The sequence below is a fragment of the Caloenas nicobarica genome, chromosome 1, assembly GCF_036013445.1.
Source record: "Caloenas nicobarica isolate bCalNic1 chromosome 1, bCalNic1.hap1, whole genome shotgun sequence".
Classification (NCBI taxonomy): domain Eukaryota; kingdom Metazoa; phylum Chordata; class Aves; order Columbiformes; family Columbidae; genus Caloenas; species Caloenas nicobarica.
Window position 1 is genome coordinate 153679436 of NC_088245.1, and position 21129 is coordinate 153700564.

The window sequence follows — 21129 nt, forward strand, 5'->3', positions numbered from 1 at the left end:
AGGGACAAATTCACTAGATCGGGCTCCTCAAAGCCGCATCCAACCTGACCTTGAACGCTTCCAAGGATGGGGCATCCACAACTTCTCTGGGCAGCCTGTTCCAGTGTCTCACCACCCTCATTGTACAAAACGTCCTCCTTCTGTCCAATCTAGATCTACCCTCTTTCAGTTTAAAACTGCTGCCCCTTGTCCTATCAGTACAGGCCTTTGTAAAAGGTCTCTCTCTCCGTCTTGCTTGTAAGCCGCATTTGTATATTGAAAGGCTGCAATAAGGTCTCCCCAGAGCCTTCTCCAGTCTGAACAACCCCAGCTCTCTCAGCCTGTCTTCATAAAAGAGGAGACGAACCTGCAGCTAAGAGGCCGTTTGAATAAGCCTGTTCCCCTCCACTCTGTGCTCTGGGTTATGTCACCAGGTGAAATCCTCTGCCTGCTCCAAGAATTACCTGTGTTTGCAGGTGCGAGCTCCCTCCCCTTCCCAAACAGTGATTACGCAGGCTTTGGAGAAACACAGGTATGAGTACACAGACCCGAAGCACATGATGTGCACGAAGAAAGTACAGACGTGCAAGTCTGCTTGGCACTTCGTAGGTTTTGGAGGCTCGTTTTTTCCTGCACCATGCCTGTGCGTTTAACTCAATGCTGTGCCGATAGCGCACTGAACAAACATGTTAAGAACAGCTTATGTGAGTTGGAGAAAATTAAGAGGCAAAGCAACTGTCGGACAAAGACCTATCTGCTAAAGCTTTACAGGGAAAAAAAAAAAATGCTGCATAGGAAGATTAGGGAATGTATTAGCCATGAAAATCCATATAGTTGGCCCTTGTTTACATAATTGTTTTTACAGATTTGTATATCCTCCACTTGAATTCTCTTAAGACACTGAAAACCAGTGAAAACATTGCTGGAGTTGCATGCTGTAACAATGACGTGGTAACTGTGTGGTCATCCCATGGCCACTGATGTCATGCAAGACCTGGAAGAGGTAAATTGCTGATTCTTGGGTGTTACTGCCATGTGCCATTTAAAAGAATTGGAAAATGTGGAATAGATTTGGCTCATGTTGACTGCAATGTTTTCAATTCTAAGTATTTTACTGAGCTGAAACAAATACTACTGTGATCGGTTTGTTTGGACTCTGCCTTTCAGAGCTACAGCACAGCCAGAGAGCTCATTTCAAGCTCAGGTAATTTCTCTGTTAATGGATATATCTCATTAGATGTACAACTAGTATAGGTTAGACAGTGTGCTAGCTAAGAACTTTAACTTAATTTATATTTTTTGCGAAGGTAACACTTGTTAATTTTGGTTAATGTTGGTTTAATGAACATTATAGAACATGACTAATATATTGCTTTAATCTTCAACATTGCAATTTAAGGGCTTGTTCTTCCTAAAACCAGATGAAATACTATTTCAGTAGTTCAGCTTAAGCAAGCAGTTTTAGAAACACAGCTTCCTCTTGGATCTTTTTAAGTGCCATGAAAGAAACTGTATTCCTGGTTGAAGGGTTTGAATTTCAGTGGAAGGAGCTTTCTGGTAGTGCTTTTCTAATTCCTTGGGTGCAAACAAAGTAATTCAACAGAGCAGTCCATATGCATTGTATAGAATAACACGGTTTACACAATGGAAATCATCAACAAATAGAGGTGTAGAAAAAAACAGGTTTTATTTATGATACAGTGAGGATGGAATGTAATTACAAAAGCCAAGAAGCACCTGAAGCAGGAGTGAGGTGAACTGTTGAAAAATCAGCTTTGATTTCAGTTTTAAAGCATTCAGGTATGTAATCAGCCTATGCAAACAGGAAATTTGCAGCTGGTCCTTTGTTCCCCCTCTCTTGCAGTGGTGACAGACAACTTTGGGCTAAATTGCTTCTTTTGAGAGAAGGTAAGAGTGAACCTTCCTGGCCATTTATCAAGCCTGGCGTGTGATAACCTGGTTCCCTATGGGAAAAGATGGTGCCAAATAAATGCCTTCCTTCCTCACCCTTGGCTTTTGCAAGGATGGCTGGTGGTCATCCCATTGCCACACGTGTCCAGCGGCCAGGACAGCATGTCTTCAGACAGACAGACAACTGGCTGGTCTGGTAGTTCTGCACGTGAAGGTCATGTGGCTTCAAGCAATATGTTCTCCTGCAAGACCTACCCCACGTGCAATGGCAGCTCCAGCAACACGTGGTTAAAATCTGTTCATGATGAGTGGTTTGGTTTCAGAGGGGAAAAGCTGCAGTGCAAAGCCTACATGGTGCCACTGTTGTGCGAGTAGTGGGTCACAAATAAATGTCCCTGCCACAGTGGAGCAAGAGGCCTTTGTAATGATCCTTTGGCCCGGGGTGTGTCTAGAAAAAAATCATCAAGGTTGTAAAATAACATGCTGATCTTCATCATCTAGTTTCCTAATCCACATAGGAAGAGTTGCAATTTGCGGTCACTAATTTTTGGAGGCCTATGAGCTTCTCTGTTATTGCTAGTGGTTAAGTGCTAAAGCATGGTGAAGCTTCAGAAAACCAAATACAATAAAAAGATGATTGTTTTGGGTGTGTTTGAAATGCTCAAGCATAAAATACTGACATCCAAGTTAGGTTTCAATGTTGGACATAAGCACTCTCCAGAGCGTATTTTCAGTATTTTGCAAGGGCTTAGCACTTTGATCACCCTGTGTTATTTTCTTATGGAACTGCAGCTGTTAGTGTTTACTGTTGTGACAAATGCAGTAAATAGAAAATATACATATATTCTCTCAAAGTAAATGCGGTGCGTATCTGACCAAGGTAACCATTTATTACTGAAGTTTTTTTGGTGTTTCAAAGCTGTGAGTACTTGTATCATTTGGCAAATGTTAGACTAGCAAAAGATGTATATATACTGTATAGTAGGAGAACTCAGTACTAGATGCATGTGTTAGACTTAATTTCTGTTACACTTCATTTGCTTTTACAGACATTTTTAAAAATTAACTTTCCATTCAGCTTTTGAGGTAATAAGTTAAAAAAGCACCAAAGTGATTTATTCAAATGTCTAAGCATTGTGGAAGGTTCCACTGTATAAGACCCACACGATAAGCAGGTTCCTTATACTGCAAACAGACTTCTATAAATTTTTCATACAGACTTGACATCTGCTGATGTGGCTTCGGATGAGTCCTGCCTTGAGCGTATCTGCCGAGGGCTTGCTTTGGAAGGGCTGGTCGATCGTGGTGAGCCAGAAGCTGTATTTATTTGCATAGTAGTGGCAGGTTCCACGTGCGCCGTTGCATTCGATGAAAGGAGTCGCTCTGAAATCTTCCAGGCAGCTCCCAGGGGAAACCAGGGACTGTCCCCCACCTTCATCACCAGCAGCAGTGTGCTAAAGGAGACAAGGAGGGCAGCGATCAGAGTACAACCTCAGGCAATGCTGTCGAAAACTTACATGTGGGAAAAAAGAAAAAAAAAACCACGCTAGAATTGCTCCTAATTCTTATCTCCAGAGCAGAAAGTCGGCTAATCCTGCATAAGGCTTAAGGGTTTGGCTGTGCTTTAGCTGTACAAAAGAGCTAGCCCATATGTTGATGCCACTTGAAACTCGTCAGATGAACATCTTTTCTATAGTTAAGATTTTCACTGTTGGAAGTCTTAGGTGGGAAGGGCCCACCGGAGGTCAGGGCCAACTTCATGGTTGCCTTCAGTTGCTCCAGGGCACTGCCAAGTTGTAAATACCTCCAAGGATGGAGTTTCCACAACCTCTCTGGGCAACCTGTTCCTCTGTTTGATTACCCTCTGTGAGAAGAACTTTCCATCATATATCTAACTTGAATTTTCCTAATTATAAAGTCTACCTTACTCTGCATCATACATGAGAAGCACCGTGGAATCAAAATTAGCTTTTATACTAATAACTAGTTCCCTCTATGGCATATTATTTGACAGCAAATTATACCAAAATCATGCGTTTTTACACCACTCAACTGTTACCATTGACATGTGGTGCAGTAATGAACTGAATGTTACTTTTGTTCTGTGAAAGGCATTGCTAACAATACAGACATTTACTTTTTTGTTAAAAACTGAAGGAATTTGGAGGGTAAAAGAAAACAGCTAGAAAATAAAGTTGCTAAATAGTTTTTCAAATGTTGGGAGAAATCTGGGCACATCCAAGATGTTTGCCTGCCTATGCTTTAATAAACACCATATTTTAAAAGTGCAAGCTGCAACTGGCTTGGTTTATGCTGTGAGAGGCCCCCTGTGTTCTTATAAATGAGTAACAGAAGGAGCTACCTTTTAACTGAGTAAAGGACTCTAATCTCTGGCTAGTGTCACATGTTGCTGAGGTTTAGATAGCTTTTTTTGAAAAACCAATACCATCACCCAAACAAAACAACTCCCTCCCCCCCCGCCCCCAACCTGCCTCGCACTGTCTTACAAATTTGCAAGATTCGCTAAGCTACGAAGTTCAGGGGCAAAACCATTCTAGCATCCCTCTACAAGAACAAAGTTGGTAAGAAGCAGCATAAACTATTAATGGCTCTGAGGCCTCTGCACTTGGAGCTGGAAAGCAGCTAATAAAAACTGCAGATGCTATTTGAGCCCTGGCTTGGGAGCAGACCTGCTTGACAGCATCTGGAGGAGCACTGGCATCCCTACGCTCCGCGTACAAACTCTAATTTTTCGCCTATAATACCTCTTCTTGCATTGGCCACAGCCTTTCAGTACTTAAAAGAGGCCTGTAAGAAGGATGGGGACAGACTTTTTAGCAGGGCCTGTTGTGACAGGACAAGGGGTAATGGTTTTAGACTAAAAGAGGGGAGATTCAGGTTAGACATGAGGAAGAAATTTTTTACAATGAGGCTGGTAAAACACTGGCCCAGGTTGCCCAGAGAGGTGGTCGTTGCCCCATCCCTGGAGACATTCAAGACCAGGCTGGACGGGGCTCTGAGCAACCTGATCTAGTTGGAGATGTTCCTGCTTATTGCAGGGGGGTTGGACTAGGTGACCTCTGAAGGTCCCTTCCAACCCAAACTGTTCTATGATTCTGTGATAGTGGAGTGCTCTTGCCACATAAAATCTTACTGACTCCTGAGGCTGTGTGGGCAGCAGTCCATGATGACTCCCTTCATGATTGTACCTTACCCAGGAGGAAGAAGGTGACAAATTTAAGCCAAGGAAGTAAAACAATATGTACTTAGAGATAACCACAAGTGTGCTGTACTTCTTTCATAGTTGCCTGAGAAGCAAAAATGTGGGCATCCATCACTTTATTTGCTCTGAGCGTTAGCTTGGAAAATGTAAACTCTTCTCACTGCATGTTCCATGGTGCTGGCAGACTTTGTCCTGGCAAAAGATTCTTGCAAAGGTGAAAACTTTGCTCTTAACAATGCCCAGTGTTTACACAGGGCTTTGCAAACATTTAATTAATCCTTGGAATTCTTGTGAAGTAACTATGAGATTGATATCAGGGCTTTTTATAGAAGCAAAAGAAAGGTCATAGGGCTGGTCAAAAATTTGACCTGCCCTCTCAATTTTTTTTTTTTTCTGTAGCTAAATGAAAAATATCAGACTCCCCCTTACCTTATTTTCTGAAAAAAAAAAAAAAAAAAGAAAAGACTTTTGTCAAACAAATAGTTTGGAGGTAGGATTGACTCTTGTTCTGCTATGACATTTTCTGCCAGAGAAATCTTGTATTTTTCCCCAACCCTGTTTACTTCAGCATTCAATCTGGTCTTCAATAAGTTAACAACATGGGCATACTATGGCAGGTTTTAACTCTTGTGTACATCAAGCAAGTCAGAAAAATGAGCATCCGTCAGATTATTCACTAACATATTTTATCTGCTCTTTACCATGTTAAGCCCTCCAGTTCTTACATGATCCCTCTGTACAGTCTTGCAAGAAAAGTGGGTCAGGCCCTTCAGTAGTTCTTCCACTGCACACCTAAGTTTTTCTATAATGTCTCATTTCCTAATTTTAAGATCACAAGATCTAAAAGGTCCTATAAACCATGGGATATACAGCTCAGCTCTTATTGCTATCAGAGCTAAAATACTGAAGATTAATTTTAAAAGCAATAGGAGCCTGTCTCACTTTCCAGACTAGGTGAATAAGTTTGGCTTCTAAGTCTTTGGCCAGACATAAGTGATTTTCAGTTTCCAAAGATAGGGAAAAGTTTTTTCTTTCTTTCTATTTTTTCCATATTAGCTCCTTAATAGTGATGTATATAAGTAACTCCTAATCTTTAGCTGTGAAAATGCTTTGTAAGCTACTGTTGCACCCCAGTGCAATTTTATTTGCTAATCCACAGCTCTCCCTGTGGTCTGCTCCAAAGCACCATTTTGTACATAAAGTAAGGATTCCAGATGCTGTTCTGACAAGAGGCAATTTTCTCTGCAATTGACAGAAATTTTGTTTCTCCTCTTCTGCTTCCTAGAAACTAGTTTTGTAGTTCCCTTGTTCCCCAGTATGGCTTTGGTGTTGCTGGCTCTAAAACAGAGATCCCTAGTATCTGTGACTCAAACTTAAAACCCAGTGCCACACAAAATGTGACACAGGAGACCAAATACCATAAGGAAGGAATATCCGATCCACAAACTGCGCCAGCCTTCAGGGCAGTGAGGAATAGAAGCTTCTTGGCTATGGACAGCAATTGCCACAGCTGGGGCCTCACAAACTGAGCAGCGACTGATATATGGTCTAATGTCTTCTTCTGCCACAGGCATCATTGGAAGAGGTGCTGTAGTTGAGAGCCAGTAGGATTTATCATTTCGACTTGCATAATAACAAATATCCCCAGGGTTACAGTAGAGGAATGGCATAGTACTAAACCGAGCCAAACAGGAGCCGGCCAGCCCTGTTAAAAAAGAAAAAAAAAAAAAAAAGAAATTACGGCAATCATTCTTAGAGAGACAGTGCACATTTTCAGTTTCTTGTTCCTTCCCAAGCATGTGTCAGTAAAACCCTGCGGCCCAGACTGTTTCAATGGCTTTACAGTTCCCCTTGAACACTGATGACTTGCAGGAGCTCTCTCAAGGGCACTCCGTGCAGACATACAATTTTTATCTTCACATTTTGGTGCTTCCCAAGCCTGTTTGCTGAAGTCCCAGCTTTCTCTAAATTCCACTTTTTTTTTCTTTTTCTATTTTTTTTTTTCTCAGAGAGATGGACTTGAGTCTGCTGCCAGCAACACCTGCACGTACCTAGGTCCTGGTTGTGTGCCTTCTCTTGTCCTTCAAAGTACAGCAGGCTGTATCCACTCCAGAGTTTGCTCATGCCAGTGGGACACATTGGCTCTTGCTCAGACTGGCTGTGCTTCACCAGCAGGTAGCCCATGTTCACGCTGCGGCCCGGCATGCCTGGCAGCCCAGGGCTACCGGGGCGGCCGGGCTGACCTTAGGAAAATTGAGGAAAAGAAATAATACAACGTAGCTCATGCTCCCACAAATGCTCTGATGCTAGCCGATATTCCAGCCAAGCTGCTGGCAAACAAAGCTTAATTGTGTGATGCCTCTTCTTACGGTAAGTTATTGTTAAAATGAGCTGTAGTTCTAGGATTATAGCAGCTGCTTTTGAAGTAGATTGCTGCTGGATCAGGCTCCCTGGTATTTCACTATCAGAGCCAGGGAAAGCCATGTATAAAGTTCTGATGAATTTTAGCATACCTTGTGCAACACAGATGAGCATATTTTTCCTTTAAAACATTTTCTTAGTCTTAAGACTAACCAACGGTTTTTGAATTGCTGGCATTTGCTTCATGCTTCATGCTTATGCTCTGCAAATACCTTTCTGCTCTTTGACTGGATAAGGACACAGGTATTTCTTTTACAAATATGTTCCCTTAAACATCGTCTATCCAAATATCACCTACCCAACCATTCACTTCCTTGAATGTTACTGCTAGTAAAATGCTCAGCTGAAATACTTAAGAAAAAAGCAATATGAAAATACACTTAGATCACAACTCAGATCATGAGTCGACTGACATCTACATCTAAGTTGGTGAGGGGTTTGGAGGGGAAGCCGTATAAGGAGAGGCTGAAGTCACTTGGTTTGTTCAACCTGGAGAAGAGGAGACTGAGGGGAGACCTCACTGTGGTCTATAGCTTCCTCACAAGGGGAAGAGGAAGGGTAGGAGCCCATATCTTCTCTTTGGTGACTAAAGACACAATCCGAGGGAATAGCAGGAAGATGTGCCAGGGGAGGTTTAGGTTGGACGTTAGGAAAAGGTTCTTCCCCCAGAGGTTGGTGGAGCACTGGAACAGGCTCCCCAGGGAGGTGTCACGGCCCCAGGCCTGACAGTGTTCAAGAAGAGACTGGACAAGGCCTCAGACACATGGTGTGACCTGTGGGGTTGTCCTGTGCAGGGACAGGAGTTGGACTTGATGATCCTTTTGGGTCCCTTCCAATTCAGGACATCCTACAATTCTATGATCTATCAAACCTTATTCCAAAAATATTGCTTTAAGCTACCTCTGTTAAAAGTTAGTTAGCTGTCCCTTGCGAAGAATCTGCAAAGAAAGAAACTTCCTCTCTCTTCCCCTCCTCCCCATCCAGTGATGTAGTTAATTAAAGAACAATTTGCAGCAGTGAAATGGGAAAGAGGGAAGAAGTGCTGTGTGATATCTCTTACCTTCAAATCCCACTGGACCCTGAAATCCTGTTGCTCCTTGTTCACCTCTGGAGCCGGGAGGAGCTGGAATGCCACCCCTGCCCTGGAGTCCTGGCTCTCCAGGGGAGCCTCTGAAACCTTGCACCAACAACAGTTATAAGCACAGTGACTGCAGAGATACCAACATGCCCACTTTGTTAACATGTGCTCTACTTGCAATATGTTTGATCCATCTGCCAGGTTTACCGATTTACACTAAAGGCAAGATACTATGGTTCTTGCCCAGGCAAAGACCACTGACTTCATTGGAAAAGGTTGCTGGGATCAAGGCTACCTGAGCCCCACAGTCCTAATTTTTCACTCTTGCTACCACAACACGTCTCTGATGAGGCTGGTAGCAAGAGGTGCACTGCATTGGGTCCATGCGTGACTAACACTACAGTCCCTGGGTTGCAAGCATGTCCACGAGGATGTGCACATTTCCACCAAAGAAGTTCAGTCTTGATTTAAGTGAGATCCATATCTGATGTTGCTTTGGCTATGTCAGTGTTGTTGAAGTTTTCTCCTGTTTTGCTTATGTTCTGAATGCTGGAAGAAGAAAAGCTAAGCCCTAGCTTTGAAAGACCAAAATTTGGGTCTCCTTTCTGACTTGCAGAATTTAAAGTAGAAGAGAGACAAAGCAGTGTTGTGGTGGCCTCACTCTGCTAAGAGGAACTGAGCTTTCACTCTGAGTGTGTGATTCTTACCGGGATCACCTGGTGGACCCTGAGGTCCCATATCTCCTGGGCTTCCTTGAAGTCCTATATTTCCACGGGGACCTGGTGAACCTTGCTCAGCAACCAGCCTTGGAGGAAGAGGGGGCAGCCCAGGAGAACCTGGAGGGCCCTGAAAGCCTGTGATTGGAAGCAAGATGAGATAGTTTGATTAAAAAAACCCCACCCTATATTTTCTTTAATGTGCTTTCATCCATGGATATGTTGATATTATTTGGCTGCATGTGTGAGAGAGGGTCTGTGGTCTGCAACTCGTCACCTTGGGTATAGCAGCTGTATTTATAATATTGGGGAAATGTCTGTGAGTATGGGGATTGCGCTTGGAGAGCACAAAGATAAGCAGAAGGAAATGAATGACACTACTGCTCCCTCATTCATGACAGGAAATTGGGAAGTTCTCCCCAAATAGCCAACAGCTCTCTGAGGTGCAGCACCATCTTTTGGTGGTCTTCTGGCGACACAAATACACAATGGTATAGATGGAATGAAGGATTTGAAATATCTGTTTCTAAATATGCGGTATGTCTATTCTGCAGGATTAGTTTCGATCAGGAATTATTTTTTTTTAACCCCAAAAGGGGCTCTGATTTTGGAGTTGGCACCTCATATAAAATAAACTAATGAGGGCAAAAAGTTGACTGCCCTTGTTAAATTCAAGCACCTGTCCACTTGAATTTGCCAGGGGTCACACAGAGTCATGTGGGTTGGAAGGGACTCTGTGGGTCATCCAGCCCAACCTCCTGCTCAAAGTAGGGCCAGTTAGATCAGGCTCTGTGGAGCTGCAAAATGAGAAGTTTAGAAAGGAGGTGGGCATCTGCCTGCCCTTACTCACCAGTTACTCCTCTATCCCCCTTGGGTCCGATAGGTCCCAAATCCCCTGGAAATCCTACTGTGCCCATAAAGCCGATGACGCCTTGTTCACCCTTACGACCTTTAATGCAAAATGACAGGTGGCATTACTGCATTTCAGCACAGATCAACTGAGTGCAAAAGTCACGTTATTAAAGCTGCTGTAGCATAGGAGATTCCCCTGTCCCCGGCCAAGATCAATGGTTCCCATCTTTACCTTTTGGTCCAGGGTACCCGCGAACACCAGGTGTCCCTACTGGTCCAGGATCACCTCTACTTCCTTTTGGGCCGGTTTGTCCACTCACACCTGGTTGTCCACTTTCTCCTTTGCTTCCTGGTGGAGCTGGTATTCCAGGCTGCCCCTGTAGTCCTGGATAGCCTGTTTAGGGCACATACAGCTTGTAATCTGTTTATACTTAAGACCTGACCACCTGGGAAAATAACTACTATCTAATTGTATCCCATCGGGTTTTATTTCCTTAAGTGGGGAGCTAATGCTCTTATTCAGCACTGCTGCTCTCAGGCTGGCATACCCTTCTGCTGCAGTGACAAAGGAATTAGAGCATGAAGCTCCCACAAAGCAGGGTGTCATCCCAAGCAAGACTGCAGCAGAAGCAGAGTACCTGCTGAGGTACAGCCTCGATGAGCTACCCCCTTCCCCAACAAACACCCCACTTCACTGGGTGCCTCCCTGCTTCATCCTAAACTCTCCAACTAGAGAGAAATCGGGCAGCAGCAGGTACCTGACTCAGTGCCAGGTGGTAAGTAAGCCAAGGACTTACTGTTCCGCTTATCTTGGTGCTTCAGCTGAACATCTGGATACAAATAACTACTTCACGCTGTCTTAGGAATTATGGGAACAGCTGCTGTTTCCAGAATTACACATTGCCTGAAGCTAAACCTGGCCGGTTTCTGTTCGGTTACTTCTGCTGCCTAAGAAGACATTTGGATGTTGTTTCTGAGGAGAGAGAGACTTACTAACTAGGGTTTTGAGTGGGGCATCTGTCGTGCTGCCTGCTGAAATTGGATCACGAGTGGATACGAATGCAAGATGCATGTGGCAAAGTAAGAGCAAGCCATGTCTGTCTCACCATTTTGGCTGGGAGATGGTGTTCCTGTTCCCACTCTCCTGACTGCTTCTGTTTTTACTTTTTAATCCAATGACTGCCTGGGGAGTGGGAATCAGTATGCAGAGTTCTCTTTCCACTTGGAAACCTAGGTATTTTGCTGTTTTTCAGCCAGTTTGCCTGTTGTGAGTTTTTTGCCAAGTTTACATAAAAATTTCCATGCATCATAGAAAGATGATAGTGAGACACCCGCAACTTCTGCTACAAGCTCTTCACAGTGGCACTGCAGTTTGAAATGATTGTGCAGGCCAACAAACAACAGGTATATCAGCCTCTAAATAGAATCACAGAGTGGCTCTTTCACATGTGTGAGAGAGGCAGGCTCATAGTCTGGACTTTCAAAGAGAAGAAGAGCTAATGCTTCCCAATGTTACTTCATTTGCATGGTAATTTCACACAGGAAAATTCTCTAAATGATTAAGAAAATATTCTGTAGACTTGCAAGTCTGCCACACAACTCGGATTTTAAAGTCATCAATTAGCATAATGCTTCTGAAAGTTATTAAGAGAATCCTGCATTATTAAAACTGTTATTTGCATAAAAATCAAACCCTTCCATCAGGACAACCTGGAGGGACGGCCTTTTGCTTTCAAGAGGTTTGTCCCTATTATCTTATGTACCATTAGTTCTGTCCAACAATTATTCATGCACTGTAGTGTTGCATTTAATAGGGATATTTTACCGAATCAAGACTGAAATAACAGTGACTGCTGTTGCTAACCCAGTACTTAGTCTGTTGTTGTCTCAGGGCACAACCTTGTGCTTAATCTTTTATTGTTGTCTGAGGGGAAGAAGGCATGAATTACCTGGCACTCCATCTAGACCTGGGGAGCCTTTATCGCCAGGATATCCTGATATATTTGAAATCCCAGGAGGCCCTGGAAATCCCTCCTGCCCAGGAATGCCAAAGGGTCCTGGGACTCCTGAAAGGAAGAGAAGAAATAATCAATACTGCAAGGAAAAGGCACAATTGCAATTATAAGGACTCACCTTAGCCTAAGTATAAAGAATGGGATTTTCAAAATGCAAAATACATGCAGTTCCCACTGATTTTTATTTTTTCAGATGGTTGCAGAAGTTTTTCTTAAAAGAACCAAATACTAGTTCTGTGCCAAAGCTGTTTGGATAGCTTGTTACATCTTACTGTGTGGAATGCTAATAATGTTATGCCCGCCAGGTAAAATATTATTTCAAGATACAAAGTACTCAAAATATCCTAGGTATATTGAAGCAGACAAGAAAGCAGCTTTGTTCTTCTGTGTCCTGCAGAGTCGAGGGTCACAGACACTTAGGGCTTTTTTGGGGTCAGTTAAAGCCAAAAGTTTGAACCCAAGAAGTTCTCTATAGAGGAAAAGTAGATTCAAGTTGTCAAGAAGACACAAAACCCCTTTTCATGTAATAAAAATTAATAATATTTATTTCTGACAAACAAACATGAACAAGATAAGTGAAATAGCTGTTTGTGTTTGAGAAGGCACAGCATGTTAGTAACAACAGTGTAACACAAAAGAATAAGAATGAGCCACTGAACCAAGAAGGCAAAGGCATTAAGGTTATATATATGCCAGTCCTTAATCCTTTTAGAGCCAAAATGTTGGAAAACTTCTAAAAAAAACCCCTGTAATTAGTTGATTCATCCATAACATCAGTCTGGTGGCTCCCTGATGGAAGAAGAACTGGTGGTGAACCACACTGAGATGATCTCAGCCCGCCACAGCAAGATGGGTTTGAGCTGGAAAGCTGTATGCTTACGCTGCCCGGGGGTGATGGTACCAGTTAAGCACTGTGCATGGGGCTGAGCCCAGAAGGGACCAGCGGGGCAATGGCACATTGATGGATATCGAGGCTTTCAGAAGAACGGTAAACATCGACAGATTTGCAAGAAAAAGGAAGAAAAGCCACAGTCTTCCTGTAACTGGAGCAGCATTAAAAACAATAAGTAGATCTTATTCTCCAGAATACAAACCTGGAACACCTCTGTCTCCTTTCTGACCTGGAGGTCCTCGGCTGCCTTCCACTCTGCTCGGCTCTCCCGCCTCCCCTTTGTCACCCTCTGCACCTGGGAAGCCTGCAGAGCCGTAGCCATCTGGACCTGTTGTGGGGTTGTTCAAAATCAAGAAGAAAGTTGACATGTTTCTGCATGTGCTAATGTATCACCATACTAAGGCGCATGTATAAAAATGGCTCATAATGGGAAAAAAAGGCCCTGAGGCTTAAACTTTATAAAAGGAAAGAAATTATGATTCCAAGTTGTGTTCTAATCCGTGTGGCAACACAGATGTATGAACACATAATGAAGTTTGCCAGAGCCCACAATAATGAGGCAAATTCCACACTGGGCTTTGGATGACACAGTTAAAAAACTCTCATTGCACAGAACTCACTGACCAAACCTGCACCCAACACAATGTTGTGCTTATGAGCAGGCTGAATAAGCATCTCACTTACCTGGTGACCCTGGCAAGCCCTTTGTTCCCGGTAAACCATGCAGCCCACTGATTCCTCTTAAGCCAGGCAAGCCTGTTTCAAAATTACAGTCATGAATATCATAACAGTTTCTCTAAGTTTGTATACATTCCTAGGCAAAAAAATGCTTGAATAAATATGATTCTGTGTTAAAATCTTGTATATTATATGCAAATTAATTCATTACAATAAGCTTATTATGAAATATACCATACCATGGTTTTGTGATTGGCAAATTTTGTTATTATCCATTAATATCACTATGAGATTTTTTTTTAATATCTCTGATCTGTCTGGTAGCATCCCATTAGTTCCAGTCTTGTTGCCATAATTTTGTTAATAACCATTTACAGTTTTCCAAAATCCTCAGACCAAGACAATTATGGCATAATTGTAGGCTTTAAATGTGATTTATAATGAAGCTCTCTTCAGGAGAAATTCACTCTGGGTCATTTTAAAAAAAACCAACAAAACCCTCACAAAATGTCTAATAGCTGCTGCTGTTACAGGTAAAATTTATCCCACCTCTTTGTACCTGTCAAAGTATTAAGCACGACGCTAAAGCTAGACAGGTATCTCTAATCAATGGAGGACAATTCAGCCTTCACAAAAATAAGTGTCTGTCTCTCTCTTCACTGTCTATAAAGCCAGCCTTCAAAAACATATTAGCTTAGATTTGATGCACATTCAGATATACGAATCTCACTAAAAGCAGGGAAATTTCTGGCTGTACTGTAGAAAAAAACCTGCTTACTTAATATATTAAGGAGTTAAGCGGCAACCAATGAGATTCTGTTTCCTGTGAGATAAACAGCTTAATTTTAAACTATCGCCTGTATTTTGATAGCATAATTTTGTCTGAGCTGCAAGTCACTTATCCTTAAAACCAGACGTTGGACCAGTTTGTGGTTTTTGATGATGATGATGTAGGACAAGTATATTGTTTGCTATCTAAAGCCACACTATAATATTCTAATACTGTATATATCACTATTCTTGCTGCATTTAAAATAATTATTTGGTTTTTTCTTCCCAGCTGTCATGAAAAACGAAAGCGTTTCCTGAAAACTGCTTTCCTGGTTGAGGGAGGTCATCAGCAGTTAAAGTGATCTCAGCAGACGCCAGTCCTTCAGAAGCCATAAATCGGAAAGCAACCACATGCGTCTTCATTAATGCACCGGGACTTTATGAGGAATAAACGTTTACTAGAGGTAACTCTGCCACTCTGAACTGCAAAAAGCCCCCTTTGTTTTTCTACACCCCAAAGGAACGATAGCAAGTGTCACACAGAAATGACTGAGCAGCTGAAGCTGTGTGAATACCTGGTTGTCCCGGTAATCCAGGCCAGCCGGGAGTTCCCTTTTCACCTTGAAATCCAGGTGTCCCGGGGCTTCCTTGCTGCCCTGGGGCGCCGACCAGTCCTGGCAAACCTGTGTGACAACAATGAATCATTGCTCGTGAGTGTCCTTCAAACAGATAGCCCAAAACACTGACTTATGTTACTTTCATTCTCCTAGGTAGGAAAATGAAGGCTTTCCCCTCCCGATGGCATTGTATGACACTGCACTGTTCATCCAAGTGGAAGAAAACCAGAGAGAGCAAAGGTAGGAGAGGCAAGGTGTGACAGAACAACTCATTACAAACTTCAGGTTGCTGCCAACCTCAGAAATATGGGTGGCTCCTCCTATTAAAATAATAATTTTACTTCTATTTCCAGTTACAATGAGTAATTTCATTTATGTGCACCTCAGTTTCCCCTTCTGCTACATCTGTTTTGCCTTTCCACCTGGAAAGCTGATCGGACAAGGACTGTTTCCCAGTGAGGTACCTACTGAAACTGCTCTGGTCTTGGCTGGAGTTTCTAAGCCCTATAATTATATGAGAAACGTGGAACATCTGTTCTGAAAGAGCATTTTCATTATCTTCCTGCAATAAAGACATGTTTTAAAGCCCAAAGTTTAAGATCCAGCCAGAGCTGACCCTGACTTTGGTTGCCCAGGACTCTTGCACAGTCAGCCAACAAGCCTGGCTGAAATGCTCTGCAACTGGGTCCTGGGGGATGTTGACTTCATTTATGGCAGAAACAGAGTATTTGAAAGCCCACCTCCTTGTAGTACTGAGAAAGCATTAGAGTATCTGAGTATGCGAACAACACAACACTGTGACTGGACAAATGATCACTATAAAAAAGGTAAAACTGGTATGAGGCAGAGTTAGGCATTTGAAATTTCCTCTCAGTAAGTTCTACCACGAGTTCCACATCCTTTTCGCTGCTCTTTACCAACTTACAGAATGATCAACATATTAAAAAACTTAATGTCTTTCTTTTGAGGGAAACGAGATTTTTTCTTTCTTTTCTTAAATAGTTTTATTCTTTGGAGTGTTAAAAAGAATATTTTACCTTCCTGTCCCACAGAGCCAGGGACACCCTGCGTGCCCTTGAGGCCTTCAATGCCAGGGAGACCAGGATCACCGCCTTCACCTTTTTGTCCTGTGCCTCCTCTTGCTCCTGGAAAACCACAAAGCCAGCATATTCTTTTAATAATCTCTATATGACTCTAAGCTAACAAACATAATGTGAAGTTGGCTACTGAATAGGTCCAGGTCTTGCCCCACAAGTTAGGGTGCTTGCATAATCTGGGAGAATGAAGAGTCATCTACAGCATGCTGGCCAAAACCATCATTAAATTTGTTTTTAAAAGTACTCCCCAAATTATATGGCATATGACACCAATGTTCAAGTGTGCTGCATGTGCAGGGATAACTCCAATTGTAATATATTACCTAACCAAACCAATCCAAAATCAACCTGACTCTGCCATCCCATCTTCCATAATCATGGCCTGATATTGCTCCTTTGGTCATCAACGGCAAATAATTACATAGAAATGTTTTACTGGAGTTGTATGTGATTGACGTTTATTGCCATAACTGTACTTTCAGTTGAAGAGACAAATGTACCACATACTCATTTGAATAAAGAAAAGATGAACCTCGTCAGGAACTGTCGTGAGGGCACAGGCTCAACAGCCACCAAAAGCCCATGGTGAGCTCCCCCTCCCTTCCTCTGTGGACTTCAGTATGTGAAAGTAATACAACCAGAGCAACTGTGAAATTAATACCTGGTAAGCCCGGCACACCAATTTCCCCTTTAAGGCCTGGCATTCCTGGTAAGTTTATAGTTTCTCCTTGCTCACCTGTTCCAAGCAAAAAATGAACACATGAGCAGTGTGTTAATTTAATTGGTTTAATTTAAACAGTATTTCCTGTTGTTTTGAAGGAGTTGCAACTTTGGAGGCAAAATTCAGTAATTATAATATTATCTTTCTAGAAAAAAGAGGAATAAGTTAGAGAAAGAAAAACATAAAGTTTCTAGAACAGCCACCCTCCCAGCCATGGATAGATTTATCCATGGGCAGTACACCTTGCATGAAATTAACGGTATTAACCTTTTTTACAGCCTCCCATGCCTACAATATCATTCTCTAAAGCTGTACAAAGACTCTTAAGACTGGAGACCCTCTAAGGCTCCTCAGAACTTAATGCTGAGCATTTGATGGGTAATGAATATAAAGAGCACCCAAATAAGAGAACAAACTCACCTATTTCACCATGAACACCAGGAGTACCAAATATGCCTGAAATGCCTGGAAGACCCTTTTCTCCCTATCATATGATTGAAAACAGATATCAGTAAATGAGGAGGATGAGTTATTCAACCTTCCAAACAGCAGTGTTTGGAAATATTGAAAAAAGGCTATTAAATTTACAGGTTTTGAGCCTCTGTAGTATAATATATAGAGTCATTTGACTGAAATCATTTAAACCAAACCAGTACAAACCAAGGCACATGTTATGTTTGCAAAGAGTTAAGTTTGAAATTGAGAACATTCTATTACACATACATGGTAGTGAGTCCTGTGGTCCTTAGTTAGGAAAAAGTCCTGCTGAAATCTAAGGGCAAAGCTATCTGAGAAAGTAACACAGTTTTTGGCTCTCTCAAGTAAATGCTGTTTGTGGGTCTACTGTCAGCCCTTTTGTAAGACTATTTTTTCCAGTGTAACTTATTTTGCAGCCAAAGTGAATCATGGTGAATTACCCTGTAGGAGCTGAGATTCTTAGACTCTCTTACTGTTAGATAAGTGGCAGTGAGTCATTTTTGGCAGTGGCACTATCAGTCCTGGGAGAAAGGGAATAGTGAGCTTAGCACTGAGAATAATTTTACCAACAGCTATGGCAAAAGGACCAAAGACCCAGAAGGAACTGTCTGGGTCCTCATCAGCAAAAAGCCGGTGCCTGAAATTTGGATGCCTCTCAATGAAAGAAAAAAGGACTGTGCTTAATGAACATTGGAGGGATTGAGCAAAAATATTTGGTCTATTTATTGCATTTTTATCTTTGCCCTGTAGCTGTTCAGCACAATTCCAAGGGGTGAACACCACTCCCTAGAGAAGCTGCTAGCATGAAGAGACCCATATTCCCTCATGAGCATGAACTCACCCTGCCTCCTGTGCTGCCAGGGAAGCCTCTGATGCCAGGAGAGCCAGCTGGACCAGGATACCCTTTCAGACCTGCCAGTCCTTTCGTGCCAATGTCCCCTTTCACACCGGCCACATAGCTGGGATGTCCAGGGGAACCTGGAATTCCTGTCTTTCCAGGCAAGCCTGGCATTCCCTTGCTACCTGCATGGGCGGAAAAAGAAAAATAAACAAGAGAGAAAACTACTAAAGCTGAGGAGGCTGATACGCAGTTGCTTCTCAAAACACGGCACCATGATATGCTGGTACAAAAAGGCAGCATACACACATGACATAACCCTGCAAAGCTTTCCCCAGGGGTGGTTCTGTGAAATGCAGCCCTGAGTGCAGCTTTTGCTGCAAGAAACTTCACTGTGGGGGCTGCAGCGCAATGGTACGATGAACAGAGAGGGCCACAAAAATGACCAGAGGGCTGGAACGCCTTTCCTGTGAGGACAGGCTGAGAGAATTGAGGTTGTTCAGCCTGGAGAAGAGAAGGGTCCGGGGAGACCTTATTGTGGCCTTTCAGTACTTGAAAGGGGCCTGTAAGAAGGATGGGGACAGACTTTTTAGCAGGGCCTGTTGCAACAGGACAAGGGGTAACGGTTTTAAACTAAAAGAGGAGAGATTCAGGTTAAACATGAGGAAGAAATTTTTTACAATGAGGGTGGTGAAACGAGGGTGGGCCCAGGTTGCCCAGAGAGGTGGTAGATGCCCCATCCCTGGAGACATTCCAGGCCAGGCTGGACGGGGCTCTGAGCAACCTGATCTGGTTGCAGATGTCCCTGCTCATTGCAGGGGGTTGGACTAGATGGCCTTTGGAGGTCTCTTCCAACCCAAACTATTCTATGATTCTATGATTCCATGAATATTTAGTATGGTAAATGAGAAAAGACACCAGCTGATAGTCCTGAATGTGCTTGCTTTGTTTTGCTGTGACACTGACCTTTTAAGCCAAAGAATCCCTTTGTGCCCCTTTCTCCAACATCTCCTTTTTCACCTTTAACTTCCATCATCATGCTGGGCTTGAGCTTTGGTGGCTCTCCCGGGGGGCCTTGATCCCCACGGTCACCTAAAGGGTAAAAAATCCAACGGTGTTACAAAAAGCTAGTCAGCTGAACCATGTTGGAAAAAGAACGAACAGAAGAGTGAATTTAGCAAAAAGGGTTTAATGGATCATCTTGCACAAGCTATGGACAATCTACTTGCATAAAAAGTTACCTGTGTCAATACGTGTCAGCAGAACAGTCAAGAATAAGAAAACATGAAAAATGAGTTAAACTTTTGTACATACAGTCCTGGGGAGCTGGACCCAGACTCCTCTGTGAGACATAATTTACCTCTCAGCAGATCAATCAGGTATCATGTTTTTTAAAAAAAACCAAAAAACACATTGGAGAAAGCACAGAAAAGTAGGTTATTTTCAGTGAAAGGGAAACTCTCAGTCAAAAAACCTTGGGTGAAAGAAAATGTTTGGATTTCTAACCACTTATTTTGTTCCTTTTCTTGATGCGAATGTTACTGGTGACATCAGTAAATAACATCCTGAAGCACAGACCCAAATAGACTGTATGTCTGTCTTTAGTTCTTTGTGGGATGCAGAGACAGGCCATCTGCCTGGACTTGTCTCCTATGGTCATGAACTGTCTTACACTTCTTCACCAAGAAGTATATTTGCACTTTTCTTTGCAGTCAGTTTTTTGGGGTCAAGCTGCCTAGAAGTGATGCTAACCTGCATTTAGCTAGCAGAGAGCTGTTTTCACACTTTTGCTCTGACCTCTCCTGAATTACAGGGAGCACTGTTTTGCAACCTTTGAATTGCAGACTGGTTTGTCTTAAGCACCTATCTCATGTTGCCTAGAAAGAACATTTGGGCCTTGTGGTAAAGTGTGTATTTAAAGATAATAGTATGCAAAAAAAAGAGGACTGAATTACATTTTTCATTTCACTGATGATGATATCAACAGATGTGTTTCTGACTTGCACTGAATTGCATGGTTTTCTCAATATTTCAGTGCCTTTACAGTGCAAATAGAGGAAAATCTGTATCTTTTCCCCAAACACCTTATGCTTCCTGGGAAAGGGCTCTGCTGAGTTCTGCATGTGACATGAGGTGCCACTATCTGAGCTCAGATGAATAATGAGATGTCTGTCTGCAACCTTAAATGTGTAAAGATTCACAAAGAGGTAACCTTTCCCTGAGCCTAAAATCCAGGCCTCTCAGCCAGAGGCCCATGTGTGAAATAGGTACAGGAATGTCTGAGCTAAATTTGCCATGTGAAAAATGTGTCTTCTTTGTCTTTGTGTCCTTGTAAAATAGTTTTCCAGATGTGAAAAGCAAACATACTGATACCACCCATAAGCAAATACCTTTAAAGCCGCGTGCGCCCTGTGCGCCTTTATCGCCCTGAGCCCCCAACGGGCCAAATTCTCCTTTGATTCCCTTGATGCCTGGTCTTCCTTTTAGGCCAGTCATGCCTTTGAAACCGTCAATGCCAGGTGAACCTCTTGAGCCTTTAAAGAAAGAAGGGGAAGAGAACTGTTAACTGACTCAGATTTCTGCACGTAAATGTGAACCAGCAACGCGTGACTAAAACGGAATGAAAACTTCAGTGCAGCAGTATCTGGTTTCGAGTGCCTTGATGCCTAAGGCAATCTGCAGCTATGGATCAGGCACCCAAGCTCTCTGAGAGGTAAACAAGAGCAGGGGTACACTGAACTGCCCCAACTGGCCAAGAGGAGATGTTGTGGAGACGACTAGAACTTAGTGTCATCTTCCGAAAGACCAGTTTAACCCCTCTCCTGCAGGTAAGCTAGAGGAAG

The 21129-nt window shown here is 42.8% G+C and overlaps 1 protein-coding gene across 1 annotated transcript in view; it reads right to left on the reverse strand.

The window, feature by feature from the left end:
- Nucleotides 1–1647: 1647 nt before the first annotated feature.
- Nucleotides 1648–21129, reverse strand: part of COL4A2 (collagen type IV alpha 2 chain) — a 148033-nt gene continuing 128551 nt past the window's right edge. Inside the window, exons 32-48 of the mRNA XM_065628260.1 lie at nt 20677–20820; nt 19253–19378; nt 18290–18471; nt 17392–17455; nt 16912–16986; nt 16191–16298; nt 15112–15219; nt 13772–13843; nt 13290–13415; nt 12130–12246; nt 10413–10574; nt 10179–10277; nt 9320–9466; nt 8595–8711; nt 7165–7356; nt 6532–6818; nt 1648–3344 (exon numbers count right to left, since the gene is read on the reverse strand). Coding sequence (XP_065484332.1) covers nt 3090–3344; nt 6532–6818; nt 7165–7356; nt 8595–8711; nt 9320–9466; nt 10179–10277; nt 10413–10574; nt 12130–12246; nt 13290–13415; nt 13772–13843; nt 15112–15219; nt 16191–16298; nt 16912–16986; nt 17392–17455; nt 18290–18471; nt 19253–19378; nt 20677–20820 — 2381 coding nt within the window. The 3' untranslated portion in view covers nt 1648–3089. The remainder of the gene's footprint in view (nt 3345–6531; nt 6819–7164; nt 7357–8594; nt 8712–9319; nt 9467–10178; nt 10278–10412; nt 10575–12129; nt 12247–13289; nt 13416–13771; nt 13844–15111; nt 15220–16190; nt 16299–16911; nt 16987–17391; nt 17456–18289; nt 18472–19252; nt 19379–20676; nt 20821–21129) is intronic.